We start from the raw sequence: 26,745 nt of genomic DNA, 5'->3' as shown, positions 1-26,745 counted from the left end.
ATGAGTGATATCATATGGTATTTGTCTTTGTCATCTGGCTCATTTCACTCAGTATGAGAGTCTCTAGCTCCATCCATGTTGCTGCAAATGGCATTATGTCATTCTTTTTTATGGCTGAGTAGTATTCCATTGTGTATATATACCACCTCTTCCGAATCCAATCATCTGTTGATGGACATTTGGGTTGTTTCCATGTCTTGGCTATTGTGAATAGGGCTGCAATGAACATGCGGGTGCATGTGTCTCTTTTAAGTAGAGTTTTGTCTGGATAGATGCCCAAGAGTGGGATTGCGGGGTCATATGGAAGTTCTATGTATAGATTTCTAAGGTATCTCCCAACTGTTCTCCATAGTGGCTGTACCAGTTTACATTCCCACCAACAGTGCAGGAGGGTTCCCTTTTCTCCACACCCCCTCTAGCACTTGTTATTTGTGGATTTATGAATGATGGCCATTCTGACTGGTGTGAGGTGATATCTCATGGTAGTTTTGATTTGCATTTCTCTTATAACCAGCGATGCTGAGCATTTTTTCATGTGTTTGTTGGCCATCTGTATATCTTCTTTGGAGAAATGTCTATTCAGGTCTTTTGCCCATTTTTCCATTGATTGATTGGCTTTTTTGCTGTTGGGTTGTATAAGTTGTTTATATATTCTAGAGATTAAGCCCTTGTCGGTTGCATCATTTGAAACTATTTTCTCCCATTCTGTAAGTTGTCTTTTTGTTTTCTTTTGGGTTTCCTTTGCTGTGCAAAAGCTTTTCAGTTTGATGAGGTCCCATGGGTTTATTTTTGCTCTAATTTCTATTGCTTTGGGAGACTGACCTGAGAAAATATTCATGATGTTGATGTCAGAGAGTGTTTTGCCTATGTTTTCTTCTAGGAGTTTGATGGTGTCCTGTCGTATATTTAAGTCTTTCAGCCATTTGGAGTGTATTTGTGTGCATGGTGTGAGGGTGTGTTCTAGTTTCATTGCTTTGCATGCAGCTGTCCAGGTTTCCCAGAAATGCTTGCTGAAGAGACTTTCTTTTTCCCGTTTTATACTCTTGCCTCCCTTGTCAAAGATTAATTGACCATAGGTGTCAGGGTTTATTTCCGGATTCTCTATTCTGTTCCATTGGTCTGTCTGTTTTGATACCAGTACCACACTGTTTTGATGACTGTGGCTTTGTAGCATTTCTTGAAGTCTGGGAGAGTGATGCCTCCTGCTTGGTTTTTGTTTCTCAGGATTGCTTTCGCGATTCTGGGTCTTTTGTGGTTCCATATAAGTGTTTGGATTGTTTGTTCTAGTTCTGTGAAAAATGTCATGGGTCATTTGATAGGGATTGCATTGAATCTGTAGATTGCTTTGGGTAGTATGGCCATTTTTTACAATATTGATTTTCCCAATCCAGGAACATGGAATATCTTTCCATTTCTTTGATCTCTTTGATTTCTTTGATTAAAATTTTATAGTTCTCGGCATATAGGTCCTTTACCTCCTTGGTCAGGTGTATTCCGAGGTATTTGATTTTGTGAGGTGCAGTTTTAAAAGGTATCGTATTTTTGGATTCCTTTTCTAATGTTTCATTGCTGGTATACAGAAATGCAACTGACTTCTGAATGTTCATCTTATATCCTGCTACTTTGCTGAATTTATGAATCAGTTCAAGGAGTTTTGGGGTTGAGTCCTTAGGGTTTTCTATGTATAGTATCATGTCATCTGCATACAGTGACAGTTTTATCTCTTCTCTTCCTATATGGATGCCTTTTATTTCTTTGGTTTGTCTAATTGCTGTGGCTAGGACTTCCAAAACTGTGTTGAAGAGCAGTGGTGAGAGTGGGCATCCCTGTCTTGTTCCAGATTTGAGTGAGAAGGCTTTCAGGTTTTCCCCATTGAGGATTATATTTGCTGTGGGTTTCTCATAAATGGCTTTGATTATATTCAGGAATGTTCCCTCTATACCCACTTTGGCGAGGGTCTGGATCATGAAGGGATGTTGGACTTTGTCAAATGCTTTTTCTGCGTCTATTGAGATGATCATATGATTTTTGACTGTTTTTTGTTAATGTGGTGTATGATGCTGATTGATTTGCATATGTTGAACCATCCTTGTGAACCTGGGATGAACCCAACCTGGTCACGGTGTATAACTTTTTTGGTATGTTGTTGGATTCGGTTGGCTAAGATTTTGTTGAGAATTTTTGCATCTATATTCATCAATGATATTGGGCGATAGTTTTCTTTTTTGGTGGTATCTCTGTCTGGTTTTGGAATGAGGGTGATGGTGGCATCATAGAATGTCTTTGGGAGTATTCCTTCTTCTTCAACCTTTTGAAAGAGTTTCAGGAGGATGGGCACCAATTCCTCTTTATATGTTTGATAAAATTCACCTGTGAAGCCATCTGGTCCTGGACTTTTCTTTGTAGGGAGTGATTTTATGACCTCTTCAATTTCCTTTCTAGTGATCGGTCTGTTCAGTTGGTCTGTTTCTACTTGATTCAGTTTTGGCAGGCTGTAAGATTCTAGAAAATTGTCCCTTTCTTTCAGATTGTCAAACTTGTTGCCATATAGTTGTTCATAGTATTCTCTTAGGGTTTTTTGTATTTCTGCTGTATCCGTTGTGATTTCTCCTTTTTCATTTCTAATTTTGGTTATTTGGGTTCTTTCTCTCCTCTTTTTAGTGAGTCTGGCCAGGGGTTTGTCAATTTTGTTCACCTTTTCAAAGAACCAGCTCTTGGTTTTATTAATTTTCTCTATTGTTTTTTGAGTCTCTATTTTACTGATTTCTTCTTTGATCTTTATAATTTCCTTCCTTCTGCTGACTTTAGGACTTTTTTGTTCTTCTTTTTCTAATTCATTTAGGTGGAGGGTTAAGTTGTCCATTTGGGATCTTTCTTCTTTTTTGAGAAAGGCCTGTATTGCTATAAATTTCCCTCTGAGCACTGCTTTCGCAGCATCCCATAGATTTTGAGAGGTTGTGTCTTCATTATCATTTGTTTCAAGGTAGTTTTTAATTTCCTTCTTGATTTCCTCATTGACCCATTGGTTTTTTAGTAGCATGTTGTTTAGTCTCCATGCAGTAGGTTTTTTTCTCTTTCCTTTTCCCATGGTTGATTTCTAATTTCATGGCATTGTGGTCAGAGAAGATACTTGAGATAATTTCTATGCTCCTAAATTTATTGAGATTCGCTTTGTGTCCCAATATGTGGTCGATTCTTGAGAATGTTCCATGAGCATTTGAGAAGAATGTGTATTCTGCTTTTTTGGATGTAGTGTCCTGAAGATATCAATGAAGTCTAACTTTTCTATTGTTTCCTTTAGGATCTCTGTTGCTTTATTGGTTTTCTGTCTAGAGGATCTGTCCATTGATGTGAGGGGGGTATTAAGGTCTCCTACTATGATTGTATTCTCATCCATATCTCCCTTTATGTCTGTTAATATTTGTTGTATGTATCTGGGTGCTCCTGTATTTGGGGCATATATGTTGACGATAGTAACATCCTCTCCTTGGATGGATTCCTTAATCATTAAGTAGTGTCCTTCTTTATGTCTTTTGTTTTAAAGTCTATTTTGTCTGATATGAGCATTGCGACTCCTGCTTTTCTGTCATGTCTTTTGGCGTGAAATACTTTTCCCCACCCTTTCACTTTCAATCTATATGTATCTTTTGTCCTAAGGTGAGTTTCTTGTAGGCAGCATATTGACGGTTTTTGCCTTTTTATCCACTCAGCCACTCTGTGTCTTTTGATTGGGGCGTTCAGTCGATTGACATTTAAGGTGATAATTGATAGATGATTATTTATTGCCATTTGAACCTCGTGTTCCAGTTGATTCTATGGTTCTCCATTCTTCCTTTTTTTTTTTTTTTTTGGTTGCATGGTCTCCTGTTATTATCTGCTTGAGTGTATTTTTTTTTTTCATTTTTTGCAAATGCAATATTTGGTTTTGGCTTGTGGTTGCCCTGTTTTTTAAGTATGCTAACCCCTTCCCATAATTGTGTGTTTTAGCCTGATGGTCCTATAAGTTCAAACACTTCATTACTATATTAAAATTAAGAAGAGAAACATACAAACAAACAAAAAGGGTTATTTACTTCCTAACATCCCTTGCCCACATTTTATGGTTTTGATGACTCTGTTTCATTTTTTTCTTTTTAATTTTATTTTGTTTGAGGCCTGTTCATGATTAAATCTGTATGCTGGCTTATTTGAGTGACTGCTCTCTGATTGCGGTTTCTTCAGTCCTAGTTCTTCCTCTTCTTTTTTTTTTTTTCTTTTCTGTTTTCTTCCCTTTCCTTCCTTTCTTTTTGGTTTAGAGAAGCCCTTTCAATATTTCCTTTAACCTGGGTTTTGTGTTGCAGTATTAAGTTTTTGTTTATTGGAAAAAATTTTTATTTCCCCTTCTATTTTAAATGATATTCTTGCTGGATAGAGTATCCTAGGTTGCATATTTTTTCCTTTTAGCACTTTTTTTTTTTTTTTGCTATTTCTTTGGGCCGCTCCCGCGGCATATGGAGTTTCCAAGGCTAGGGGTCAAATCGGAGTTGTAGCCACTGGCCTACGCCAGAGCCACAGCAACGCAGGATCCGAGCCGCGTCTCCAACCTACACCACAGCTCACGGCAACGCCGGATCGTTAACCCACTGAGCAAGGGCAGGGACCGAACCCGCCACCTCATGGTTCTTAGTCGGATTCGTTAACCACTGCACCACGACGGGAACTCCAGCCTTTTAGCACTTTAAATATCTCTTGCCATTCCCTCCTGGCCTGTAGTGTTTCTGTAGAGAAGTCAGCTGATATTCTTATGGGGTTCCCTTGTAGGTAACATTCTGTTTTTCTCTTGCTGCCTTTAGGATCCTCTCTTTATCACTAACTTTTGCCATTTTTATTATGATGTGTCTTGCTGTGGGTCTATTTGGGTTCAGTTTGTTTGGGGCCCTCTGTGCTTCTTGTATCTTGAACCCAGCATCCTTTAGATTTGGGAAGTTTCCAGTGATAATTTCTTCAAATATATTTTCCATCCCCTTATCTTTTTCTACTCCTTCTGGAATTCCTATTAGGCGTAGATTGGCCCGGTTTATATTATCCCATAGGTCTCTTATATTGCTTTCCAGTTTTTTGATTCGGTTTTCTGTCTGTTGACCGGATTGAGTGATTTCCATTATTCTATCTTCCATATCACTGATTCGTTCTTCTGCATTATTCATTCTGGTTTTTACTGCCCTTAGTTCCGTTTGCATCTCTGCAAATGAATGTTCTAGTTTTTCTTGGCTCCTCCTTATCTTTTCTAGTTCCTTTCTGAGGGTATCTGCATTACTGTTCATATCTTCTCTTAATTCCTTCAGTATTTTCACTATTTCTCTTTTGAACTCCAGGTCTGTTGGACTGCAGAGATCTGTTTCATTGTTGACTGTTTTAGGTGAGTTCTCCTGTTGGTTTGGCTGGGGGTGGTTTCTCTGCTTCTTCATCTTGCTTGTTGTTTTCTTTCTCCTGAGGGAGTTGTACTCTCCATTATCGGGCAGTGTTTGCCTTGTCACTGCCGTGGAATATTTCCTGAGGGCTGGCGTTGTTGGTCAATCTTTTTTGAGGCAGTGTGGCTTTTCTGGAGTGTTGATGGGGCTAACAGTGTTTCTCTGAAGCAAAGGAGGACTTCCTGAGGGCACACAGGACTGGGAGGTCCACACCACGATGGTAGCAGATTTCACTTGGTCATGCAGAGCTTGCTCTGGTGTTTTTAGGCTGTGGGGTTCTTGCAGGGGGTTGGCGGTGTGGGGCAGCTGTTCCTCAGGAGTGCAGCACTCCCTGGGGGCTGGAGCAGCTATCTGGGTCACTGAGAACCTAAGAGGCTCTTCCCTAGGGCAGCCCAACTCAGAAGGATGGCCTGAGAATGTAGGTGGATCTTTTCACAGTCTGGCCAAGCTTGTTGCAGCTTTTCGGGGCTGCAGGGGCTCTTCTAGGGGGCTGGTGGTGCTGAGCAGCTATTCCACAGGAGTGGGGCACCCCCTAGGGGCTTGGGAGGGTAGCAGGGCCACTGGAAACCCAAGATGCTCCTCCCCAGGGCAGCCTGACTCAGAAAGACCGTCTGAGATCTTTTCCCAGCTTGGCCAGGCTTGTTGCAGCTTTTCTGGGCTGTAGGGGGTCCTGCCTGGAGCTGGCAGTCCTATGCAGCTGATCCACTAGGGCACCCCCTGGGGGCTAGGGCGGGTAGCAGGGCCGTTGGAAACCCAAGAGGCTCCTCCCTGGGGCAGCCCGACTCAGAAAGACCGTCTGAGATCTTTTCCCGACTCGGCCAGGCTTGTTGCAGCTTTTCTGGGCTGTAGGGGGTCCTGCCTGGAGCTGGCAGTCCTATGCAGCTGATCCACTAGGGCATCCCCTGGGGGCTTGGGCGGGTAGCAGGGCTGCTGGAAACCAAAGAGGCTCCTCCCCGGGGCAGCCCGACTCAGAAAAACCGTCCGAGAATTAGGCAGATCTATTCACTGCCTGGCTAGGCTTGTTCTAGCTTTTCTGGGCTGCAGGCCTTTTCTCGGGGGCTGGTGGTGCTTGGTGCTACTCTGCGGAAGTGTAGCCCCTCCAAAGGGCAAGCAGGCCTGTGCAGGGACAGCCCCTGCGGTGGTAGGCTTCACGCAATTGTTGAGGCCAGCCCTCCTGGATGGCAGGCAGCCCCAGGTTCGGCGAGAGCGTAGGTGGTGGTGGGGGTGGGGGGAGGGGATGCACTGGGAAGCACAGCTTTCAGCTAGCTAGCGGGCCTGTAAGCTTGCTGTGGCGTGGGGGGTATTCTATGGGGACCCACCCCTTCTTCTCTCCCCTCCCCAGCACGGGCGCAGACCAGGCTCTTTTCCCAGGTTCCCTCTGATGCGGCTTTCCACTTCCCCGCCCCTAGAGTATTGCTCCCTTCCTCTGCGACAGCTTTGTTTTCTAGTCTCCCAGGCAGTCTCTGCCCCGTCAAATGGTTTCTAGACCTCCCAAGCAGTTTCCGCTCCGCCCCGCCCCCCCAGCCCAGGGACTAACCTCTGGAGCCTAGGTATCAGTGCCCAGCCCTCACCCAGGCGTCCCCCGGCCCTTTCTCGGGGACCAAACTTTGGAGGCTAGGTCTCGGTGCCCAGCCCCCAACCAGGCATCCCCCGGCCCTTTCTCGGGGACTAACCTCTGGAGCCGAGGTCTCGGGATCACCTTAATTTAAATCCCAGTTCACCCAGTTACTAGCTGTGTGACTTTTGGTCACTTATAAAACCTCTTTGGAACTGTTGTAAAATCAGAATGAATAAATAAATAAATCATCATCATCTACTGCACTGGGTTGTGAAAATTTAAATGAATGACCACATATTAGAAACATGCTCATGCTCAGAGAATACTCATGAAGTGTCAGCTGTTAAAATGACAGGATTCCACGAACAGGTTCCATGGTAAGGGAAGCTGGGTGTTTTGGTCTGAATGTTTGCGCCCCTCCCACTCCTCATTCATACGTTGAGATTCTAACCCCCAATGTAAAGGTATTTGGAAGTGGGACCTTCACGACACTTCCCTAGCATGAATGAGATTAGTGTCCTTATTAAAGGGACTCCCACAGAGCTCACTTGCCCTGCCAAGTGAGGACACAGCAAGAAGATGGCTATCTTGTAGTTCCCGTCGTGGCTCAGTGGTTAACGAATGTGAATAGGGACCATGAGGTTGTGGGTTCAATCCCTGGCCTTGCTCAGTGGGCTAAGGATCCGGCATTGCCGTGAGCTGTGGTGTAGATCACAGACTCGGCTTGGATCCCATGTTGCTATGGCTCTGGTGTAGGCTGGCGGCTATAGCTCCAATTAGATCCCTAGCCTGGGAACCTCCATATGCCACGGGAGCAGCCCTAAAAAGGGCAAAAAGACAAAAAAAAATAAAAGGAAGATGGCTATCTTTAAACCAGGAAGTGGGTCTCGCCTGGCAGAATCTACTGGTGTCTTAATCTCAGAATTCCCAGCCTCCAGAACTGTGAGAAATAACTGTTATTTAAGCCACCCAGTGCATGGAATTTTTGTTATAGCAGCCCAAACAGACTAAGACACTGAAGTAATAAAGTTTTCTGATATGGTCAGATTTACACTTAGAAGCCAGGTAAATATGAACCATAAGAAAAAGTAGATATCTGGAAACGAAAAAGTATACTACAAAATACTAGTGCTTCCGATCCAAAGCTATGGAAAACTGCCTCAATTAAAAAGGGGGGCAATAATAGCCTCCTTTTAGGGGGGTGGGGTGGAGCAAAGCAGGTGAGGATAGAAGATGAGTGAAAGGTTAAGGTTTTACAAATTAAGGATATAAGATAAATACAGCTATCCCTAAAAGTCATAGAAATACTAAGTACTATGCATCAGGATTCAGAACACTAAATTACCGTATGTCATCTCTGTCATTTTTGTCTTTTAAAAATAGCTTCTCCCTTACTGAATGTGTACAGCATTATCTTGAACAATTCAGATATACCTGTAGTATATACTAGAAAGTAAGACTCCTGGTGGGAATGTAAATTGGTATGGCCACTATCAAGAACAGTATGGAAGTTCCTTAACATAGTTACTACATTACCCAGCAATCCCACTCTTGGGCATCTATCTGGAGAAAGCTTAATTTGAAAAGATAAATGCACCCCAATGCTCCCTGCAAGACATGGATGAAGTTAAACATCCATCAACAGATGAATGAATAAAGAAGATGTGATACATATAGATACAGTGAAATATTAGCCATAAAAAGAATGAAATAATGCCATTTGCAGCAACATGGATGGACCTACAGGATCATCATATAAGTGAAGCAAGTCAGAAAGAGACAAATACCATATATCGCTTATATGGGGAATCTAAACTATGATACAAATGAATCTATTTACAAAGTAGAGAGAGACTCACAGACATAAAGAACAAACTTATGGTTACCAAAGGAGAAGAGAGGGAAGGATAAATTATGAGTTTGGGATTAGGATATACAAATTACTATATATAAAATAAATAAACAACAAGATCCTACTGCATGGCACAGGAAACTATACTCGATATCTTGCAATAAACAATAATGGAAAATAATATATATATATATATGTTCAACTGAATCACTGTGCTGCACACACATTGTAAATCAACTATACTTCAATTAAAAAGAAAAAACAATACTAAAGTATACCTAAATAAAGCAGGGGGAAGAAAGATTCTTCACATCAGATATTAACCTATAACTCTAATGATTAAGAAATTTGTATTTCCAACTTAATTATCTAGTGGTAGTTTTAAAAGACTTGACAATGAGCAAAAATAATGGCTGAATCTAAATACCTGAGATAACACAAACATTTAAGGGTATAAAGAAGAGCTGTGAGAACCAACGGACCCCTAAGGAGGGGTCATCATTGTCAATGCTGTATAGAACCTATGCAAGGACAAAGTTCTCAAGTGCTGGTGGACCTCGAGCTTCAAACCATCCCTCCATCCTTCACAATCCTGCTGACCACTCAACCACCCTTGCACTTGCCAAATACAGACTTACATTCATCAGCTGGCAAAAGAATGCTGAGCTATCACTTAGGTGAGCTGCTTACTAAACACTCAGTTTTAGCTGTGTTGCCAGACTATATGTATTTTTTTAAGCAAATTATATACTACAGTTTCATAAATCACAAAGAAAATAATCTGAAAAATGAAAGTGTTATTGCACAGTATGTCTCAAATATAATATGGTTAAGGCAAATGTGGAAACAGACAGGCCAAAATGGTTCATAAGATTTCAGATGAGCATACCATGTTTTTGGGAAGGAAAAAAAAATATTGAAGGACACTGGAGATGTTGGAGAGATACTACTGACAAGGTCTAAAGGCAAAAGGTAATAGGCCATCTTGTAATTTTTAGGTTCTCAAAAATAAAACACTTCTCTGGAACAGAGATGGGTAGACCGACTTCACCATATTTAGAATATTTCATAACTATTTTTAGTATTTCATATGCAAAAGAAGAGTCTGCATTAGATCTAGCAATTAGAAAATCACTAACAAATGACCTTAGTAAAAACGGTTTTATTGGAACGGCAGGAAAAGAAGCCATTCTAGAGTAGATGGAGCAGTTAGTAGCAAGTAAGGAAGTAGTTACTGTGAGAACAGTTTCTTCTTTTAAGAATCTTTGTTCAGTGAAGTCAAAAAGAAATTAAAAGGAAGCACAAGGTTAAAGTAATACATTTGAGCATGTTTTCAAGACTGAACAGAAGCAGTGAGGGGAGAGAAGAGAGTAGGACTGAAGATGTGGAAAGGAAAGGTGCTGTTAAACAGGAAGCGAGGTTCTTTTCTAATTTGGGGAAGGGGTCGGGGGTAAAGTGGAAGAAGTTTAACTCCAGGCAGCTGAGAGGTCAGCTCACTAAATATAAAAGATTAAGGTATAATTCTTTTTGCTGATAGGTTAGAAGAATGAGCTGGGTTTATCTGAAAAGTCCTCTTAGAGGTAACTGACCTGAAAGAGCATTTTAAGGGACAGTGTATGCTAAAGCAGTCCAGAGGATGATTATTCCATACAAGTGAGACAGAATTCCCCTGTAATCAAGACGGAAGTCCATTCCTTCTTTTCCAAGGCATCTCACCTATCGTTAGGCCTCTATATAACCTACAGTCTTAAGTATGAGTTCTGAAAGGGTTGATCAGTGATGAGTTGCCTCCTGGCACTACACAGACCACTCCACCAATATACAAGATACCATGATTATTACATAACAAAAAAGAATATCTGAAGTATTTGGTACATATCAGAACAACCTAATTATCCAAGGCATTGTGAATTAAGTCATTCTTAAAACAGGGTAAAATCCAGGAATCAACTAATGACTCAATCCATCTGCATTCCAAGGTAATGTGGATAATAAAATTTCATAACATGGTTTGGTTAATGATGGCTTATTTATTTCAATTAAGACTCTCACTTAAGGAGTTTTAAAAAACGGATTTCTTTGATTACCTATAAGAAACTTAAATAAAACCCAGCTTCCCATGTAAAGAAATTGTGATGACTTGATTTTCAGTTTAATATCTTACCTCAGAAAAATACTACAGTCACTTTACCAAGTCATTAAAAAAAATTAACACAGATACTTTATCAGAACTAGGATCACAATAAACTAAAGCAGCAGTTGCAGACAGTGAACAAACCTAGGCAAACAAGTTATTAGAGTCTGTTCTAGAAAAAGGTCAAAGTGGCAAAGAAAAGGGGTTTCTACACAAAAACACTAATTTGAGAAGATATATACACGTCTATGTTCATTGCAGCATTATTCACAATAGCCACTATCTGGAAAAAAACCTAAGTGTCTATCAATGGATGAATGTATAGAGAAAATGTGGTACATACACGCACACACACTCTCACGCACATACACACACTACGTCAATCACTCAGACCGTAATACTTCAGTTATTTTTACCTAATATCTGATAGTGTTCTTTCTCCTTTGTGAGCTGTTGGTTTACCGCTTGAAGTAATTGCTGTAACTGTGTTACAGTCTGATTTAGACTTACAGACATTGTCTCCTTCTCAGAAGACTCCTGAAAAGAAGAGAGAAGTGATGAAAAATTTTGAACACAAGGAAAGGGCATCTGTAACCTTAAACAAAAACCATTTTATTGCTGTTTTAAATACAAGCATTAAAAAAATGTGAAAAGTGACATGAAAATTGACATGAAAACCCACTATTGGAAAGCAATCGTGTTTGCTACCTAGTGGTGCAAACTAGTTTGAACTAAAAAAAGCTAAGTTATAAATGCTGTCACTAGGCTACAAAGGGAAAAAAAATCTAAAACCTATGAATATCAGATATAAATCCATTTCTCCTTTCATAAAAAATTTGCAAGGAACCAAAGCAAAGTATATTCATAACAACAGAAAAATAACAGTTAACAGATATTGAGTTCTTAGTAACATGAGGCACTGTTTTAAGTGCTACCCACTATTCTAAGTGTTTTTATGTACTAATTCATTTATTCCCTTCAACAATCCTACAAAATAGGTATTATTACCATTGCCTTTTACAGATGGGGCAACTAAAGCACAGAGAGGATAAAGTTTCCCTTAAGTCAGTCACACAGCTACTAAGTAGCAGAACCAGTATTCAAACACAGCAGAATTTATACTCTTAAGCAGTATACCATAACACATCCCAACACAAAACTAAAAATTAATATCTCACTAAGCTAAAGTTAAACATAAAAACACTGCCTTTCAGATATCTCAAAGAAAAGATGACCTTCAGTTAAGAATGCAAACAACATAACTGATGGAAGCACACAACAAAGGCTTTTTTTTTTTTTTTTCAGTTGGAGATGGATCTTGTACCTTTTTTATTCTTCACATAATTTACAAGAAAATTAGCCCACAGATCTGGGGCTAAAGAAAATGCATACCATTTCTGGGGAAACATCACTATTCTCAATAACAGTAGTGTCTCCAGCAGCTTTTACTATTTTTGACTGGATAAGATCCAATGACTGTTGAGCCTGTAAGGAAAGCAAAACGGAGCCTCTGAAAACTAAAACTTATAAATATATACAAGAAAAAAAGAATGATTTTCTTACATATTTTCTATAAGATTAAAGCTCTTCTCAAAATACAATGTAAAGCCAATCTATTCAGTTTTTTCTCCAAAACGAAATAGCTTCCTACCCCACCAGATTATAAAAACAGATCCTTACTGTATTAAAAAGTTCAAACAATGTAGAAAATGTATAAAGAAATTAAAAACAGAAATAACCACAGTGATATTTAGGTTAATATTAGTCTAGATCAGAGGTCAGCCAAATCTGGCACAGCCTATTTGTGTACAGCTCACAAGCAAAGAGCTGTTTTTACATTTTTTAAATGTCATGTTAAACAAACAAACAAAGAATAAGTGAAAGAGACTACAGATGGCCCACAAATCCTGAAACAGTTTTTGTGGGTTTGCTTACTCCTCCCAGTCTAGATCCCTCTTCAGTGCATGTATGTCCTAATAGAAAACTGGCAGAAAATTTTATAAAATGGGCTTGTAACATACACGCTGTTTTACAAAGTATTTGGTTATCTACTTACATGTCAATATTTACGTGCATTTCCAATTAAGTGTTGCACAGTATTTCTATTAAATAGATATGAGGCAGTTCACTGTCAACTATTGTTGCCATTTTTATGTCAAATAATATGGCACATCTCTATCTTTGAGAACCTGTTTAATATCCTTCAAGCACCTTCTAAGAAAATAAATTGCTTGGCCAAAACTGCATGTTTTATTTTTGTCCAGAAGTCAAAATTTAAAATTACATATCAAAGTAAACTAGATTGCTCAACCTTGACAATGTATCACAATTCTTGACAATGTATCACACTTCTAAGTCAGAGCTCTAAAACTTTTTAAGTTCACATTTTACCTAATGGTAACATCAAAACGATGTGGAGCAACTCTAGATTCCTAGACTTAGGCATAACAATTATAAACAATAATCATGCAGAACCAACAAAAATATTTTTCAACCTTTAAAAAAGTGATGTATTTAACTGTTTTGCTAATGTCTGTAACTCCTATAGATACAAACATAGCTCTAAAGCAGCTTTGATAAAAGCATATGTAAATTACACTATTAAAAATCTCAAAACAATTACAAATAACTTGTCAATCTAAGGCAAAGAATAAGAAATGTAATCCCCCAAATCACCCATCTATATGAGATTATGAAAAAATGTATTTCTACCAAGAAATAAATGAAAGGAACAAATTTCTGAAACATCAGAGGTCTATACATCTTTTAAAGATCCATAAAGATCAAAAGAAACATACTCTGTAAATGACTATATAATCAAATCCCAATAAAAAATATATAGAAGTAAGCAGAATTTTTTAAAAGAGTAACATCAATTAAACTCAAAATTTAATCTATACTTTATAAAGTAATTAACTACACATTATGAAATGAGTTAAAAATAATGGAAAAACAAGCCAAAAAGTTTACTTCCAAAAACTAACTGTACAACAAACAGCTTAAATTTATTGAATAAATTAATGTGATGATGCAAAAAGACAGGTCCAGAATTAGCAACATGTTTGCTTAAGATTCAAAGTACAATATAGTATAATGATACGGCATCTTCAGGACAAGCAATGTCTTACCTTATTCAAGTCACCAGCTACCTTCTGTCTTTCACTCTGTTCAGTTCTAAGTTTTGTGAGTGTTTCATTTAGCTGTGTCTTTAACTGTAAAAAAATAAGGAATACAACAATTACTTTACATCCTTGTTTGATTATGCTGAGATCTCTAGGACTGAAGAATGAATGAGAAAGAATGGGATCACTAAGTTATTATGCACAGTGGATTAGCCAATATGCTGCACCAGATGTATAGAAAAGCTAAGCAGTGGAGGGTCCCATCTGTAAAGCTAAACTAAAGAAAAGCTTCTTACTAAAATGAACTAGAGTTTAGAATAGAAAATTGTAAATCTAAAAACAAAACCATCAAATTCTAGTAAAGAGCTTTTTAAAAGTACTACTATTTACTATTCATAAAGCATTCTGAAGTTCCCTTCGTGGAGCAGTGGAAATGAATCCTACTAGGAACCATGAGGTTGTAGGTTCGATCTGTGGCCTCACTCAGTGGGTTAAGGATCCGGTGTTGCAGTGAGCTATGATGATGTAGGTCGCAGCCTCGGCTCTGATCTGGCGTTGCTGTGGCTGTGGTATAGGCTAGCAGCTATAGCTCCGATTGGACCCCTAGCCTGGGAACCTCCATATGCTGGGCGTGTGGCCCTAAAAAGCAAAAGCAAAAAAAATAATAATAAAGCATTTTGTTCACATTTATCCCAAATTAAAACTAGTAAGAAATTTTACTAATTATTATTTTTTAAATTTTTCGAGGTTTTCTTAACCTATATATAGTTAAGAAGAGTCAGCTGTGTAATATGCTAAAAGAAATTGAATACAGGATTACAAATCCAGTAAAAAGAAATCTTTGAAAATTTAAATGTTGCTCATCTAAAGGTGTCCCTAAAGAGATGAGTGTAAGACCACACTGGCCTAACTATACCAACAAGACATGTCTTATACTTCTCAACCAACTTGTCAAAATAGTTATAAAGCTTTGCAAAACTCTAGTGCTAATACAAATGCCTCTTGGTAACTATTCCAATTAAGAATGAATAAGGGAAATGGATTCAGTGACAAAAACTAACTTCTTCAGATTAAACTTATCCAGCTAAATGACTATGCCTCCCACTCACAGGCACAGCATACCAAACAGTTCTGGAAACCAAAAAGGGGGAAATACAAGACCCTGACATTTTGAACATGTAGAGAGAATAAGAGGAGGACATTTAGTTTGGAAATTTTATTTTGGGAACTTTATCCCAAATGTTTCCGCTTTTGCTCTTTTACTTAACTCTGAATTTTAGACATCAGGTTATTCCTTTGGCCCAAGAACACAGAATGTATAGGCAAACAAAATTACTTTAATTTATACTAAAATGTGACAACAGTCACCCTGAGCAAAAAACAAGCAGATTAAAATGAAGATTACAAACTCAAGGCAAAAAAATTAAAAATACCACTCGAGGGGAGTTCCTGTTGTGGCGCAGTGGTTAACGAATCCGACTAGGAATCATGAGGTTGCGGGTTCGGTCCCTGCCCTTGCTCAGTGGGTTAACGATCCAGCGTTGCCGTGAGCTGTGGTGTAGGTTGCAGACGCGGCTCGGATCCCGCGTTGCTGTGGCTCTGGCGTAGGCCGGTGGCTACAGCTCCGATTCGACCCCTAACCTGGGAACCTCCATATGCCGCAGGAGCGGCCCAAGAAATAGCAACAACAACAACAACAACAAAAATAAATAAATATGTTTTTTTTAAAAAAAAAATACCACTCAAAAATGACCTCTTGGGAGGTCCCGTCGTGGCGCAGTGGTTAACAAATCCGACTAGGAACCATGAGGTCGCAGGTTCAGTCCCTGCCCTTGCTCAGTGGGTTAACGATCCGGCATTGCCCTGAGCTGTGGTGTAAGTTGCAGATGCGGCTCGGATCCTGCGTTGCTGTGGCTCTGGCGTAGGCCGGTGGCTACAGCTCTGATTCGACCCCTAGCCTGGGAACCTCCATATGCCGCAAGAGCGGCCCAAAGAAGTAGCAAAAAAAGACAAAAAAAAAAATGACCTCTTGACAGCAGTAGATGGGCAAAATACACAAAGAGAGCATCAGGCTGAATGGAGACGCAACCATAAAGCTGTGGTTTGATGCTACTGTTGGAGTCAGTCACGAAGTACCAAAGTTTTTTAAAACTAAAACCAACAATGGTAGTTAGATATGGTTTTACAGAAATATATTACAGGGGAAGCACATCACTTAGAGCTGTGGCATATGACAGTACCAATCTGTGCAATATAGAGCAAACATATGCATAAAACTAGTCTTACACTGTAGCAGAAATGATTCAATTAAGTAGGAAGTCAAATTTTATTTAAAAAATAGAAAGGTGTGTGTATATGTATGCATGAGTAGGAACCTTTTATGTACGTTTCATAGAGAGCCTTACCCCGAAATTTCATTCCCATAAATCACTGCTTAACATGAATGAGTTAAATTTTTGGAGTACTTGTCATGGCTCAGGGGAAACGAATCTGACTAGGAACCATGAGGTTGAGGGTTCGATCTCTGGCCTCGCTTAGTGGGTTAAGGATCCGGCCTTACCGTGGGCTGTGGTGTAGGTCACAGACGCGGCTAGGATCTGGCATTGCTGTGGCTGTGGTGTAGGCCTGTAGCTACAGTTCTCTAGCCAGGGAACCTCCACACGCTGCAGGTGCAGCCCTAAAAAAGAAAAAAGACAAAAAACAAACAAAAAAACAAACAAAAAAGACGTTTTCTTTGGTAGGTACAGCAGTACTAAAAGGAAAACTCCAAACCCGGCAGTGTTAACTTATGGTAAGGAGAAAATTAACTTACTACAATTGTACTAGAGTTCATTCAGGAACATTTTAAAAATCTAATCACATTCTCAATTTTTAAAAGTCACAGATAGACATAATTATTGTTTGAAACATACAGTAAGACAGTCATATTTATTCATTTATTTATTTTATTACTCAAATGAATTAAGACAGTCATATTTATATAATAAATAAGCCTGTCACAATCAGTGTAAATTCCCAGAAAATTTAAGAATGGGAATACAGAGTACTCTACATCTTTACATGACACATAGCTAACTTTAAGTCTGTAGTTTTAGGATTATTATCTTCTAAATGATACCAAGGTGATAAGGAATTTCACAAGTTTTTTGTTATCTATAATATGTAGAAAGGCCAGTTAAAATCAGAAGCTAGATTGTATTACTGGCCTTGAATTAAGAGTATTTATTTCCTACCTTCAATAATCTCTGCCCAGGTTAGAAATAAGAGGCCCAGTTAACTATGGTAACTCTGAGAACAGAATCTTCACAACTCAGCCAATCTTTATCTGTTTGTTTCATTTCTTAATTCACTGAAAATAATGCTGTTCAAGAAATTAAGTTTTATAAAACATGGAAAACTTTTCTGAAAAAAAGAATTGCAAGCCAAACATGCCATTGTTAGGAGCTAAGAAAAGAAGGATCATCTTAAGAAACAAGAAAAGACAGACCACCTTAGAAGTCATCAGAATATGAAGATTATCTTATACTTTAAAAATGCCAAGCTAAAGATGTTATTAGCATAGAGAAAAAGTTTGGATGGTTTCTCCACATGTCAACACAAGTGTTTTCAGAGCCTACTTGATACCCAGTGGAGAACAAGCTTCTTACCAAATTTAGCTCTTCATTCTGTCTTACTGCTTCAGAATATGAATCATCAAGTTTTTTCTGCAATTCAGTCAACAGATCTTTCAGCTGCAATGAAGTTTAGAGTTTATGATTGATCTCCTTATGATATCTCATGTTTGATGCTACTTGGAAGCTCTGCCACAAACAACTTACACTGAAATATTTTATCACTATTATAAATTTAACTTAAATTGAGAAGCAAGGTTAAAAAAAATTCTATTTAAAGTACCTCTCTGACTTCTGTAACATAGGTAGATCGTTCAATTTCTGCCTTCTCTAGTTCCATTTCCAAATGCTCTCGTTCTCTTCTCAACTAGCAATGCAACAAAGAAGGACAAGTTAAGAAACATTTAAGATGCTTTCCTACAATGAAAAGTTATGATACTTACGAATATAAAACTGTATGAATATAAAATCATACCATCTCATACCCAATATACTCTTAAAAGCAAACAACTGCATCATTAGATAAAAGAAATCTTAAAATACAGCTTTTAAGACATCCTTAATACTAAAAATAAGTTCTATAGGTTACAAGTCAAATGATGAGATAACATACATTTTCAATATCTTTATTTTCTCTTCTTAATCGCTCTAGCTCTTGCTCAGAAGATGTGAATGACAACTGCATCTGAAATGTGAAACAATTATATGACCAAGTCAAACCACCAAGGATACAGAGGCTTTTCTATCTTATAGAAATTTTTAAAATTATATACTTCAGGGGTTTTTAAATGTATGCCATTAAAGCCATACTGAATTTTAAAAGAACTTAAAAATGAGAGTGTCATATTTATCTTGATTTAAACTATGGCCAAGGGAGTTCCTGTTAAGGCTCAGTGGTTAAAAACCCTACTAGTGTTCATGAGGAAGCAGGTTTGACCCCTGGCCTCACCCAGTGTGTTAAGGATTGGGCATTACCATGAGCTATGGTGTAGGTCGCAGCTGCAGCTTGGATCCCGCATTGCTGTGGCAGTGACACAGGCTGGCAGCTACAGTTCTGATTTGACCTCTAGCCTGGGAACTTCCATATGCCATGGGTGAGACCCTAAAAAAAGGCAAAATAAAATAAACTATGGTCAAAACCTACCACACTAGGCCCAGCTAAAGTACTTAATTATTTAATAATTAATAATTGATAATCAGCTGTATTTAATCTCCAGATGCACTGATACAGAAAACAAGCGAGCAACAGATGGCTCTCTTTACCACCCAAGTACTACAATGCCACGAATGTCGAAGATACCAGACTTTAGTATCTATGAGGACTCCTGAAACCAGTTCCCTGAAGGACATAAAGGGACAACCATAAAAGAAGAAAAACTAAGACTGCACAATAATATTCAGGTCCCAAGAAAAGAAGGACTTACTAACTTCTTCTTGAACACTATACCATGAGTCACATATCCATCATTTAAAACTTATTTTGAACACCAAATTCTTTTCCTTATGTTATCACATTGTGATTCCATAACTTTCAAAGCACTTTACATTCTGTATCATTATTCTTTATTAATACTCTAAACTAGTGAGTCTCAAACTTTGGTGGGCATCAGAGTCACTTGGGAAGCTGTCTAAACACAGATTGCTGGCCTCAGAGAGTTTCACATTCATTAAGTCTTGAGTGGGGACCGAAGAATGTGCATTTCTAAATTCCCATGTGATACTAGTGCTGCTGGTCCAGGGGCCACACTTTGAGAATCACTAAGCTCTTTCTCCTATTTTTAAACAGTTCACACATCCCTCACATTTATTATTTTTCCTTAAGCTCTTCTTTTTTAAATACCTGTTTAATAGTCTTTTGTGATTCATCGACCTTAACTTTCCATTTATTTTCTTCTTGCTCCACACTTCTCTGTAACTTCTGTAAAATTCCTTCCTATGAACACAAGTATAGTTGTTCTGAAAAATTCATGTTCTGATACTATTTAAGCCATTAAGGAATAAAGTTATAATTTTTTAAAATGTAGATTAAAAATCATTTCCTACTGTTTCTGCAAGGACGGACTTGTATTTTTCACACTCTAATTGTAACAATGTGTGCATTTCATCAGCTTCTTTCAACTTGTGCTCCAATACCTGCAAAGAAATAAATAAAGAAAAATTCTCTAGTTTTACCAGAAAGTTTTGTGCTTCAAATTTCAGTACTTAATGATATATTATGACAAATGGTTTCTAACTGTTTTATCATTAAACTCTATATTTCAACCTTTTAAAGTAGGTTTTACTAATAAAACTCCCAGAGTCTGTTTACTACAAAATATAGTAAACGATTTTAAAATAAGTAGGCTTGTCACTCTTTAGTATGACAGTAAAATCAAAGCAGATCCAAGTAAGATCACAATGCCACTTGAGATACAAAAAAAGTTAATCTCCCAAATTTCAGTAGTCAAGGATAAAAATGCATCTAGGCTCTGACACTCCCAATGATATGTATTTGGGGATACATGAGAAAACTAGTCAGTTTCTACCTGTCTACCTTTTATTTTACCTTTACTTTCTAAACACAGGCTAAAAAGAGAGTAAGAGTTAAATAGTTTTAGAAATGACTACGATACAGAGTTAAAGAAATGACAAGCATTACCTTTGTACACAAATCAAATACAAGGAAGATCTGATAGCATTTCCACCAAAACGTATACAAAATGAAATCATCTTCTTACACTTCCGAAAAGATCATTATTCTATTCAAAATACAGCGTTTATCTTCCCCAAGCTGATAAAGACAAATCCTTACTTTTTTTTGCTATGTTTAAAATTTAAATATGGAATTTATGTTGTGGCTCAGTGGTTGAGAACCTGACATAGTGTCCGTAAGGATGCAAGGTCAATCCCTGGCCTCACTCAGTGGGTTAAAGATCTGGCGTTGTTGCTGTGGCTGTGGTGTAGGCCTCAGCTGCAGCTCTGAATCAACCCCTAGTCCAGGAACTTCCAGATGCCACAGGTGCAGCTGTAAAAAGAAAGAAAGGAAAAATAAAGATAAAACATAAATATTCACTTCTTGGACTAACCTTAACCTCCTCTGAATTTGAAGTTTCAGCCACACATTCTTTTGCCTTCTTTTCAAATCCATGCAACCATTCACTGTAACTCTGTGGAAAAGAACAGTCAAAATATCCAATTTCAAAAAATACCTATATGAAGTAAGTAAACACTTTTAAATAACCAATTCAAAGACTATAAGACAAGCACAATCCCTCTGGAAATTTCAAAGAAGAATACAATAATTGTATAAGTTGTACATAACCCAGCCTGTAAAATAAACACTAAAAATACACCTATGTACTACCATCACAATCAAATCTAATTAGCACAACACTGTAGATCAACTATACTTTAATTACAAAAAATCTTATTCTGATTGACAAAAAAAAAATGTAATCTAAATTTATTTACCTATTTTACAATACTTCCAACTGAATTCTAGACATATGGGTAGAAGATCTGGGCTCAAACCAGACTTTACCACTTACCAGTGCTAGGACTAATATATTTGATCTTTAAGACAGAGAAAGCCCAGAATGAATAATTTTTCACAACTTTTTTTTCAGGTGAGAGTTGGTTCTCAAAAACTGAGTTCATAAACTAAAAGCTCAACTGAATTTACCCTAGTTAGAGGATTTCAGATTCTATGAAGGTGCTCCAAGGACTGAGAAAATACTTCAAAATAATTATGTATTATGAAGAATTTTAAAAATCATAATGAGAAATAAGAATACAAAAACATTTACGAATTTATTTATTTATTTTTGTCTTTTGTCTTTTTTGTTGTTGTTGTTGTTGTTGCTATTTCTTGGGCCACTCCCGAGGCATATGGAGGTTCCCAGGCTAGGGGTCGAATCGGAGCTGTAGCCACCGGCCTACGCCAGAGCCACAGCAACGCGGGATCCGAGCCGCGTCTGCAACCTACACCACAGCTCACGGCAACGCCAGATCATTAACCCACTGAGCAAGGGCAGGGACCGAACCCGCAACCTCATGGTTCCTAGTCGGATTCGTTAACCACTGCGCCACGACGGGAACTCCACATTTACGCATTTAAAACCAACAAAAACTATTTGGATGGAAAGTTTAGCTGATGTAAACACAAGGCATTATTATTGTTTTAGTCATTATTTCAAATTTCGGAATAAATTATCCTAGATTTTTTGATGCTTCTCTGAATTTTAAGCTCTGATAAAGAATCTTTGTCAAATATTTTAAATTTCCTCTTATTCCTCTCTTAAGTCTTTGGTTTAGTTTAATTCAAGATAAAAATAACACACATGAAATTTCTATTAATTGCTCTAATTAAAAGTTTCACTTATGTGGCTGAATCAGGACGCTCTATACTCCAACAAATTAAAACGAAAAATAGAAGAGGATGCTGTGATCACCCTGTAGCATAATACCATAGTACAAATTTGTCAAAAAAAATCCTCTCCATTTTAAAAAAGTTACATTCTCACATCATAAATGTGAACTGAAGACTAAATGACACAATTAAAATCCTACTTAGCTTCAAAAACTGGGATTCAATATAAATGAAATTTAGCTAAAAAACTGATGTACTATTTAAAGTATGTAAACTTGGGAACCCTATTACATTGTTGGTGGGAATGCAAATTGGCGCAACCACTGTGGAAAACAGTATGGAGATTCCTCAGACAACTAAAAATAGAACTACCTTTTGATCAGCAACCCCACTCCTGAGTATATATCCAGAGAAAACCATGACTCGAAAAGATACATGTACTCCAATGTTCACTGCAGCACTATTTGCAATAGCCAAGACATGGAAACAACCTAAATGTCCATCAACAGAGGAGTTGATAAAGAAGATGTGGTATATGTACACAATGGAATGTTACTAAGCCATTAAAAGGAGAGAAATGACAGCATTTGCAGCAACATGGATAGACCTAGAAATTATCATGCCAAGTGAGGTTAGACAGTGAGACATCAACATCATATGCTATCCCTTACATGTGGAATCTAAAAAAAGGACACAATGAACTTCTTTGCAGAACAGATAGTGACTCACAGACTTTGAAAAACTTATGGTTTCCAAATGAGACAAGTTGTGGGGTAGAGGGATGAGCTGGGGGTTTGGGATGGAAATGCTATATAATTCGGTTGTGATGATCATTGTGCAACTATAAATGTAATAAAATTCATTGAGTAATTCGAAAAAGTAAAGCATGTAAACTTCCCTTAATGCAGGTCATATAGTTTTAGATCTATCCTCTATGGATTTCCTTAGCAAAAAAGCAATAAAGAACAGTTTTAAAAAATTACTTCATGTATAAAAGCCCTTTTATATCCACTGACCATGCTAACTTACATTAACTATTATTATTGCTATATTACCTTAGGGTAAATAGCTATTACCTTATTATTCATCATATCTCTAAAAACCTAAAATGCTAGACCCCCTAAGTAGCATACAGAAAGCTTCATATATTTCTTAAACACAGACTACATGCAGAAATATTCAACTTCTAATAAGGAGATAAACAAAAGTCAAATGTCATCCTCTCTGTCTTATGGTGATTTATAAATACGTATAGTGTCAAAAAAGTTTGCTTGTTGAGAGTAATACTGCTATTACAAACGAATGTTAAATAATTTTTAGTTCTGGTGATCTTATACAATCTTTAAAGAAGAGAAATTATGAACCATTAACTCTCTTGGCTCATAAAATACTTACAAATAAATCCCCCAATATCATTTCCATTAATGAAATATAAAGTAGGAATAAAGAAATAAAAACAGCTTATGGCCACAAAGGAAAAGATATGAAATATCTGGAGTTTCTGTTGTGGTGCAGCGGAAACGAATTCGACTAGGAACCATGAGGTTGCGGGTTCAATCCCTGGCCTCGCTCAGTGGGTTAAGAATCCGGTTTCGCCACAAGCTGTGGTGTAGGTCACAGGCTCAGCTCGGATCCACCATTGCTGTGGCTCTGGCAAGGCCTGCGGCAACAGCTCCAATTAGACCCCTAGCTTGGGAACCTCCATATGCCGCGGGTATGGCCCTCAAAAGACAAAAAAAAAAGAAAAGAAAAGAAAAGAAAAAGATATGAAATATCTGAAGAGCAACCCCTTCTTCCAGGTTTAATGTAAGAAAAGAACTAGAGACAACAATGTATCCAGACTGCCCAGCACAAGTTATTTCTACAGCTCAAACCACAGATGTGGATATCAACTAAATGGATCAAACCTGAATATATCCTCAACAGTTACGATGGAAACAAAAAATGTTTGTTTCCTGTCCAAGTTAGCTATAGGCTCTATGTAGATATGATGTAAGAGAGCAAGCAGCTATAACTCAAACTACACAGAGAACAGGCCACAAAGCTTACTGACACTGCACCTAGCACCTACTGCCCTCTCCTTGGAGAAATATTCTGATTCCAAGTTTGGCGCAGGAAATGTATACAATAAACCAGGAATATATTGTCACACCACAAAACAAAGAAGCTACCAAAGTTTAGCAATGCTGTGTCAAAAGGATTTGGTAGCCAGCCTAAAAGCTCTAAAAAGCCAAAGAAACGGAAGCAGACATTATAGACCTAGACCAAGAATTCCATTAAGACTGCCCATAAAGTCATCTCATCTCCACGCCAGAACTAGTCTGAATCTAATCAGGCCTCCACTGACTACCAATTTATGGGATACGCAAAGGACAGAGGAACATACTGATGTTACAAGGATGAAGTCAGCTAAATCCAGACTGGGAACCTGAATTCGAAACCACTAGGTTTAAAAAAGGGGGTGGGAGTGGTGGCGAGAGCTGACAAACAAAGGGAACCCCAGGAATAAACAGGATTTTAGAAGACATTTTAAATGAATCAAATGGTGACCTTACTTGGGTCCTAACTAAAACAAACTTCACTAAGTATATATTAGTTAAAATAGATTTGTACGACGAGTGAAGAAATGCAAGTACTGACTAGATGTTTGAAATTAAGTATTTTTAAAAATGAAATAGTATTTTTTTTAAAGGAAACCTTATCTTTTAGAAATATTTAGAGATGAAATGCTCTGATATTTGACTTCCTTCAAAATAATGTAGGAGGCACAGAGCTAGAGGTAAAACAAGATTGTTCATGTATCAATGCGTGCCACATATTGATAACTGTTCATGGTATACTGGATACATCGGGCTCATTATGCTATTCTTTCTACTTCTGATTGTATATACAATTTTCCATTAAAAGAAAAAAAGACCTGTAACAACATTTTAGGAAACTACAAGCACACTCACTGGCTTTCTCTGCCCTCAAATAATCACCATATTAATTCTCTGAATCAAAGCAACTTTTCCCTCCCATTTAAAACACATACAACCTCATGTAAAGTAAGTTCTTCTGTATCACCTTCAAGACTTTGGCTTAAAAAAGTTAACAGATGACCAAAACCTTAAGTTTTAAAATGAAAAGAACCTGGTTCATGATATTAAATACATTTAAAAATAAAGTGATCCTAAAATGAAGATGCAATCTCAAGTTCTATTTTGAATAAAGCCAATGAGAACATTATTGATTTATTACTATTGATTTTAAATATTTTTTCCCAAATATGTTTATGATCCTCTGAACATCTCATATAAATTTTACAGAATACAACAAAGTATCAGTTGAAAAACTAGAAGTGATTTTGAACCAAGTTACTGATTTTAACTACTCAAAAGCACACTAGGTTAAAAATGGGAAAGAATGAGAAATCAGTGCACCAGTCAAATGGAGTGCAAATGCTACTTATTCACAACTTCCCTAAATAATGATAAAGATGTCATACCTTTTTTTAAAAAATAATCTTACCAAATTAGAAGGGACAGACACCTTTGGAAATAAGTTTCTGAGAACTTCTTTAGCTTCTAACTCAATAGCTTCCACATGTTGTTGTCTTTCCTAAAGCAGAAGAACCAAATCAAACTTAAAGGCTATAGAATTTAAAAAACAAACAAACAAAAAAACCTATAGTCTTTTAAGCTCTGAGGGAAGAAAAAGTCATACTGATAAATGTTCAAATTTTCCATTTTGAAATATCAAAATGCTTCCATAATAAAAAAAAATCCACAAAGTCTAAAAAGCATCCTAAATAACAAATGTCTTATTTTAATCATAATGTCTTATTTTAATCAAGCTGAGACAATATCTGACAATATGGACATTTTCCTTGCCATGAAATCAAGCGATGCCCCTCTGGGAATAATTCAAAAAACAAAAACAAACAAACAAAAAATAAATTTCCTATAGCTAAAACTTTAAACTACTTGTACAAAAAAACACTTCCTACAGCTAAAATAAACTGCATGTAAAAAATATGCATCTGAGCAAAATAACTGAGACTTATTAGGTTGGTAAATCTCTCTCCCATAATAATACCATGGGATTAAAATGGCAACTTTCATATTTCCAGTTTCAAGGTCAGTTGTAGGGATCTACTTTACCAATGCCATACATCAAGAAGACTATCAATTATCAGTTGAAAAACTAGAAGGGATTTTGAACCAAGTTACTGATTGGTCAGAATGTGTGTATGGACTCTGCCCACTATAAATTTAAGGAAGTATTATAAATGTGTGTCTAAATTTGGTAATTTTAAATCCAAGTCTAATGGGTATCAATTATTAACTCAAACCACAGTTTGTCAAAATTAGGGTAATCACATGAAAAATAAAAAGCTAACATTCAAACTGTAAGATAAAAAAAAAAAAGACATCTATAAAAATGCACATCTAAACCAAGCCAAGAAAATCATCTCAAAAAACTGGTGAAGTTCAACAGGTGACAAGAAGGCAAGCAAGCTAGCAAGATCTCAATCCTATCTTTTCCCCACCATTTAAACGTGATCTTTCAAATCTATTACAGATTTAAGATGCACACACCTCAATTTAAGAAAATCTGATAACATGAGAAGCTAAAGTTACACAATAAGAAGCTGGATATTAATCCTATTTTGTACACACAAAAAGCTG

At 37.5% G+C, this 26,745-nt stretch overlaps 1 protein-coding gene across 6 annotated transcripts in view; it reads right to left on the bottom strand.

Moving 5' to 3' along the window:
• Positions 1-26,745, bottom strand: part of KTN1 (kinectin 1) — a 116,824-nt gene that overhangs the window by 2,304 nt on the left and 87,775 nt on the right. For 3 of the 6 annotated variants that reach the window (XM_047767413.1, XM_047767415.1, XM_047767416.1), the window contains 10 exons: positions 25,586-25,675; positions 20,793-20,873; positions 19,771-19,860; positions 19,568-19,660; positions 18,341-18,412; positions 18,011-18,094; positions 17,764-17,847; positions 14,123-14,206; positions 12,387-12,479; positions 11,411-11,531 (listed from right to left, as the gene is read on the bottom strand). In XM_047767413.1, the coding sequence (XP_047623369.1) occupies positions 11,411-11,531; positions 12,387-12,479; positions 14,123-14,206; positions 17,764-17,847; positions 18,011-18,094; positions 18,341-18,412; positions 19,568-19,660; positions 19,771-19,860; positions 20,793-20,873; positions 25,586-25,675 (892 nt within the window). The remainder of the gene's footprint in view (positions 1-11,410; positions 11,532-12,386; positions 12,480-14,122; positions 14,207-17,763; positions 17,848-18,010; positions 18,095-18,340; positions 18,413-19,567; positions 19,661-19,770; positions 19,861-20,792; positions 20,874-25,585; positions 25,676-26,745) is intronic. The other 3 variants (XM_047767417.1, XM_047767414.1, XM_047767418.1) reach the window with 2 other exon arrangements.

The sequence above is a fragment of the Phacochoerus africanus genome, chromosome 2 (assembly GCF_016906955.1).
Source record: "Phacochoerus africanus isolate WHEZ1 chromosome 2, ROS_Pafr_v1, whole genome shotgun sequence".
NCBI classification, from domain to species: Eukaryota; Metazoa; Chordata; class Mammalia; order Artiodactyla; family Suidae; genus Phacochoerus; species Phacochoerus africanus.
The sequence above is the reverse complement of the archived record's forward strand: the minus strand, read 5'-3'. Positions and strand labels throughout refer to the sequence as shown.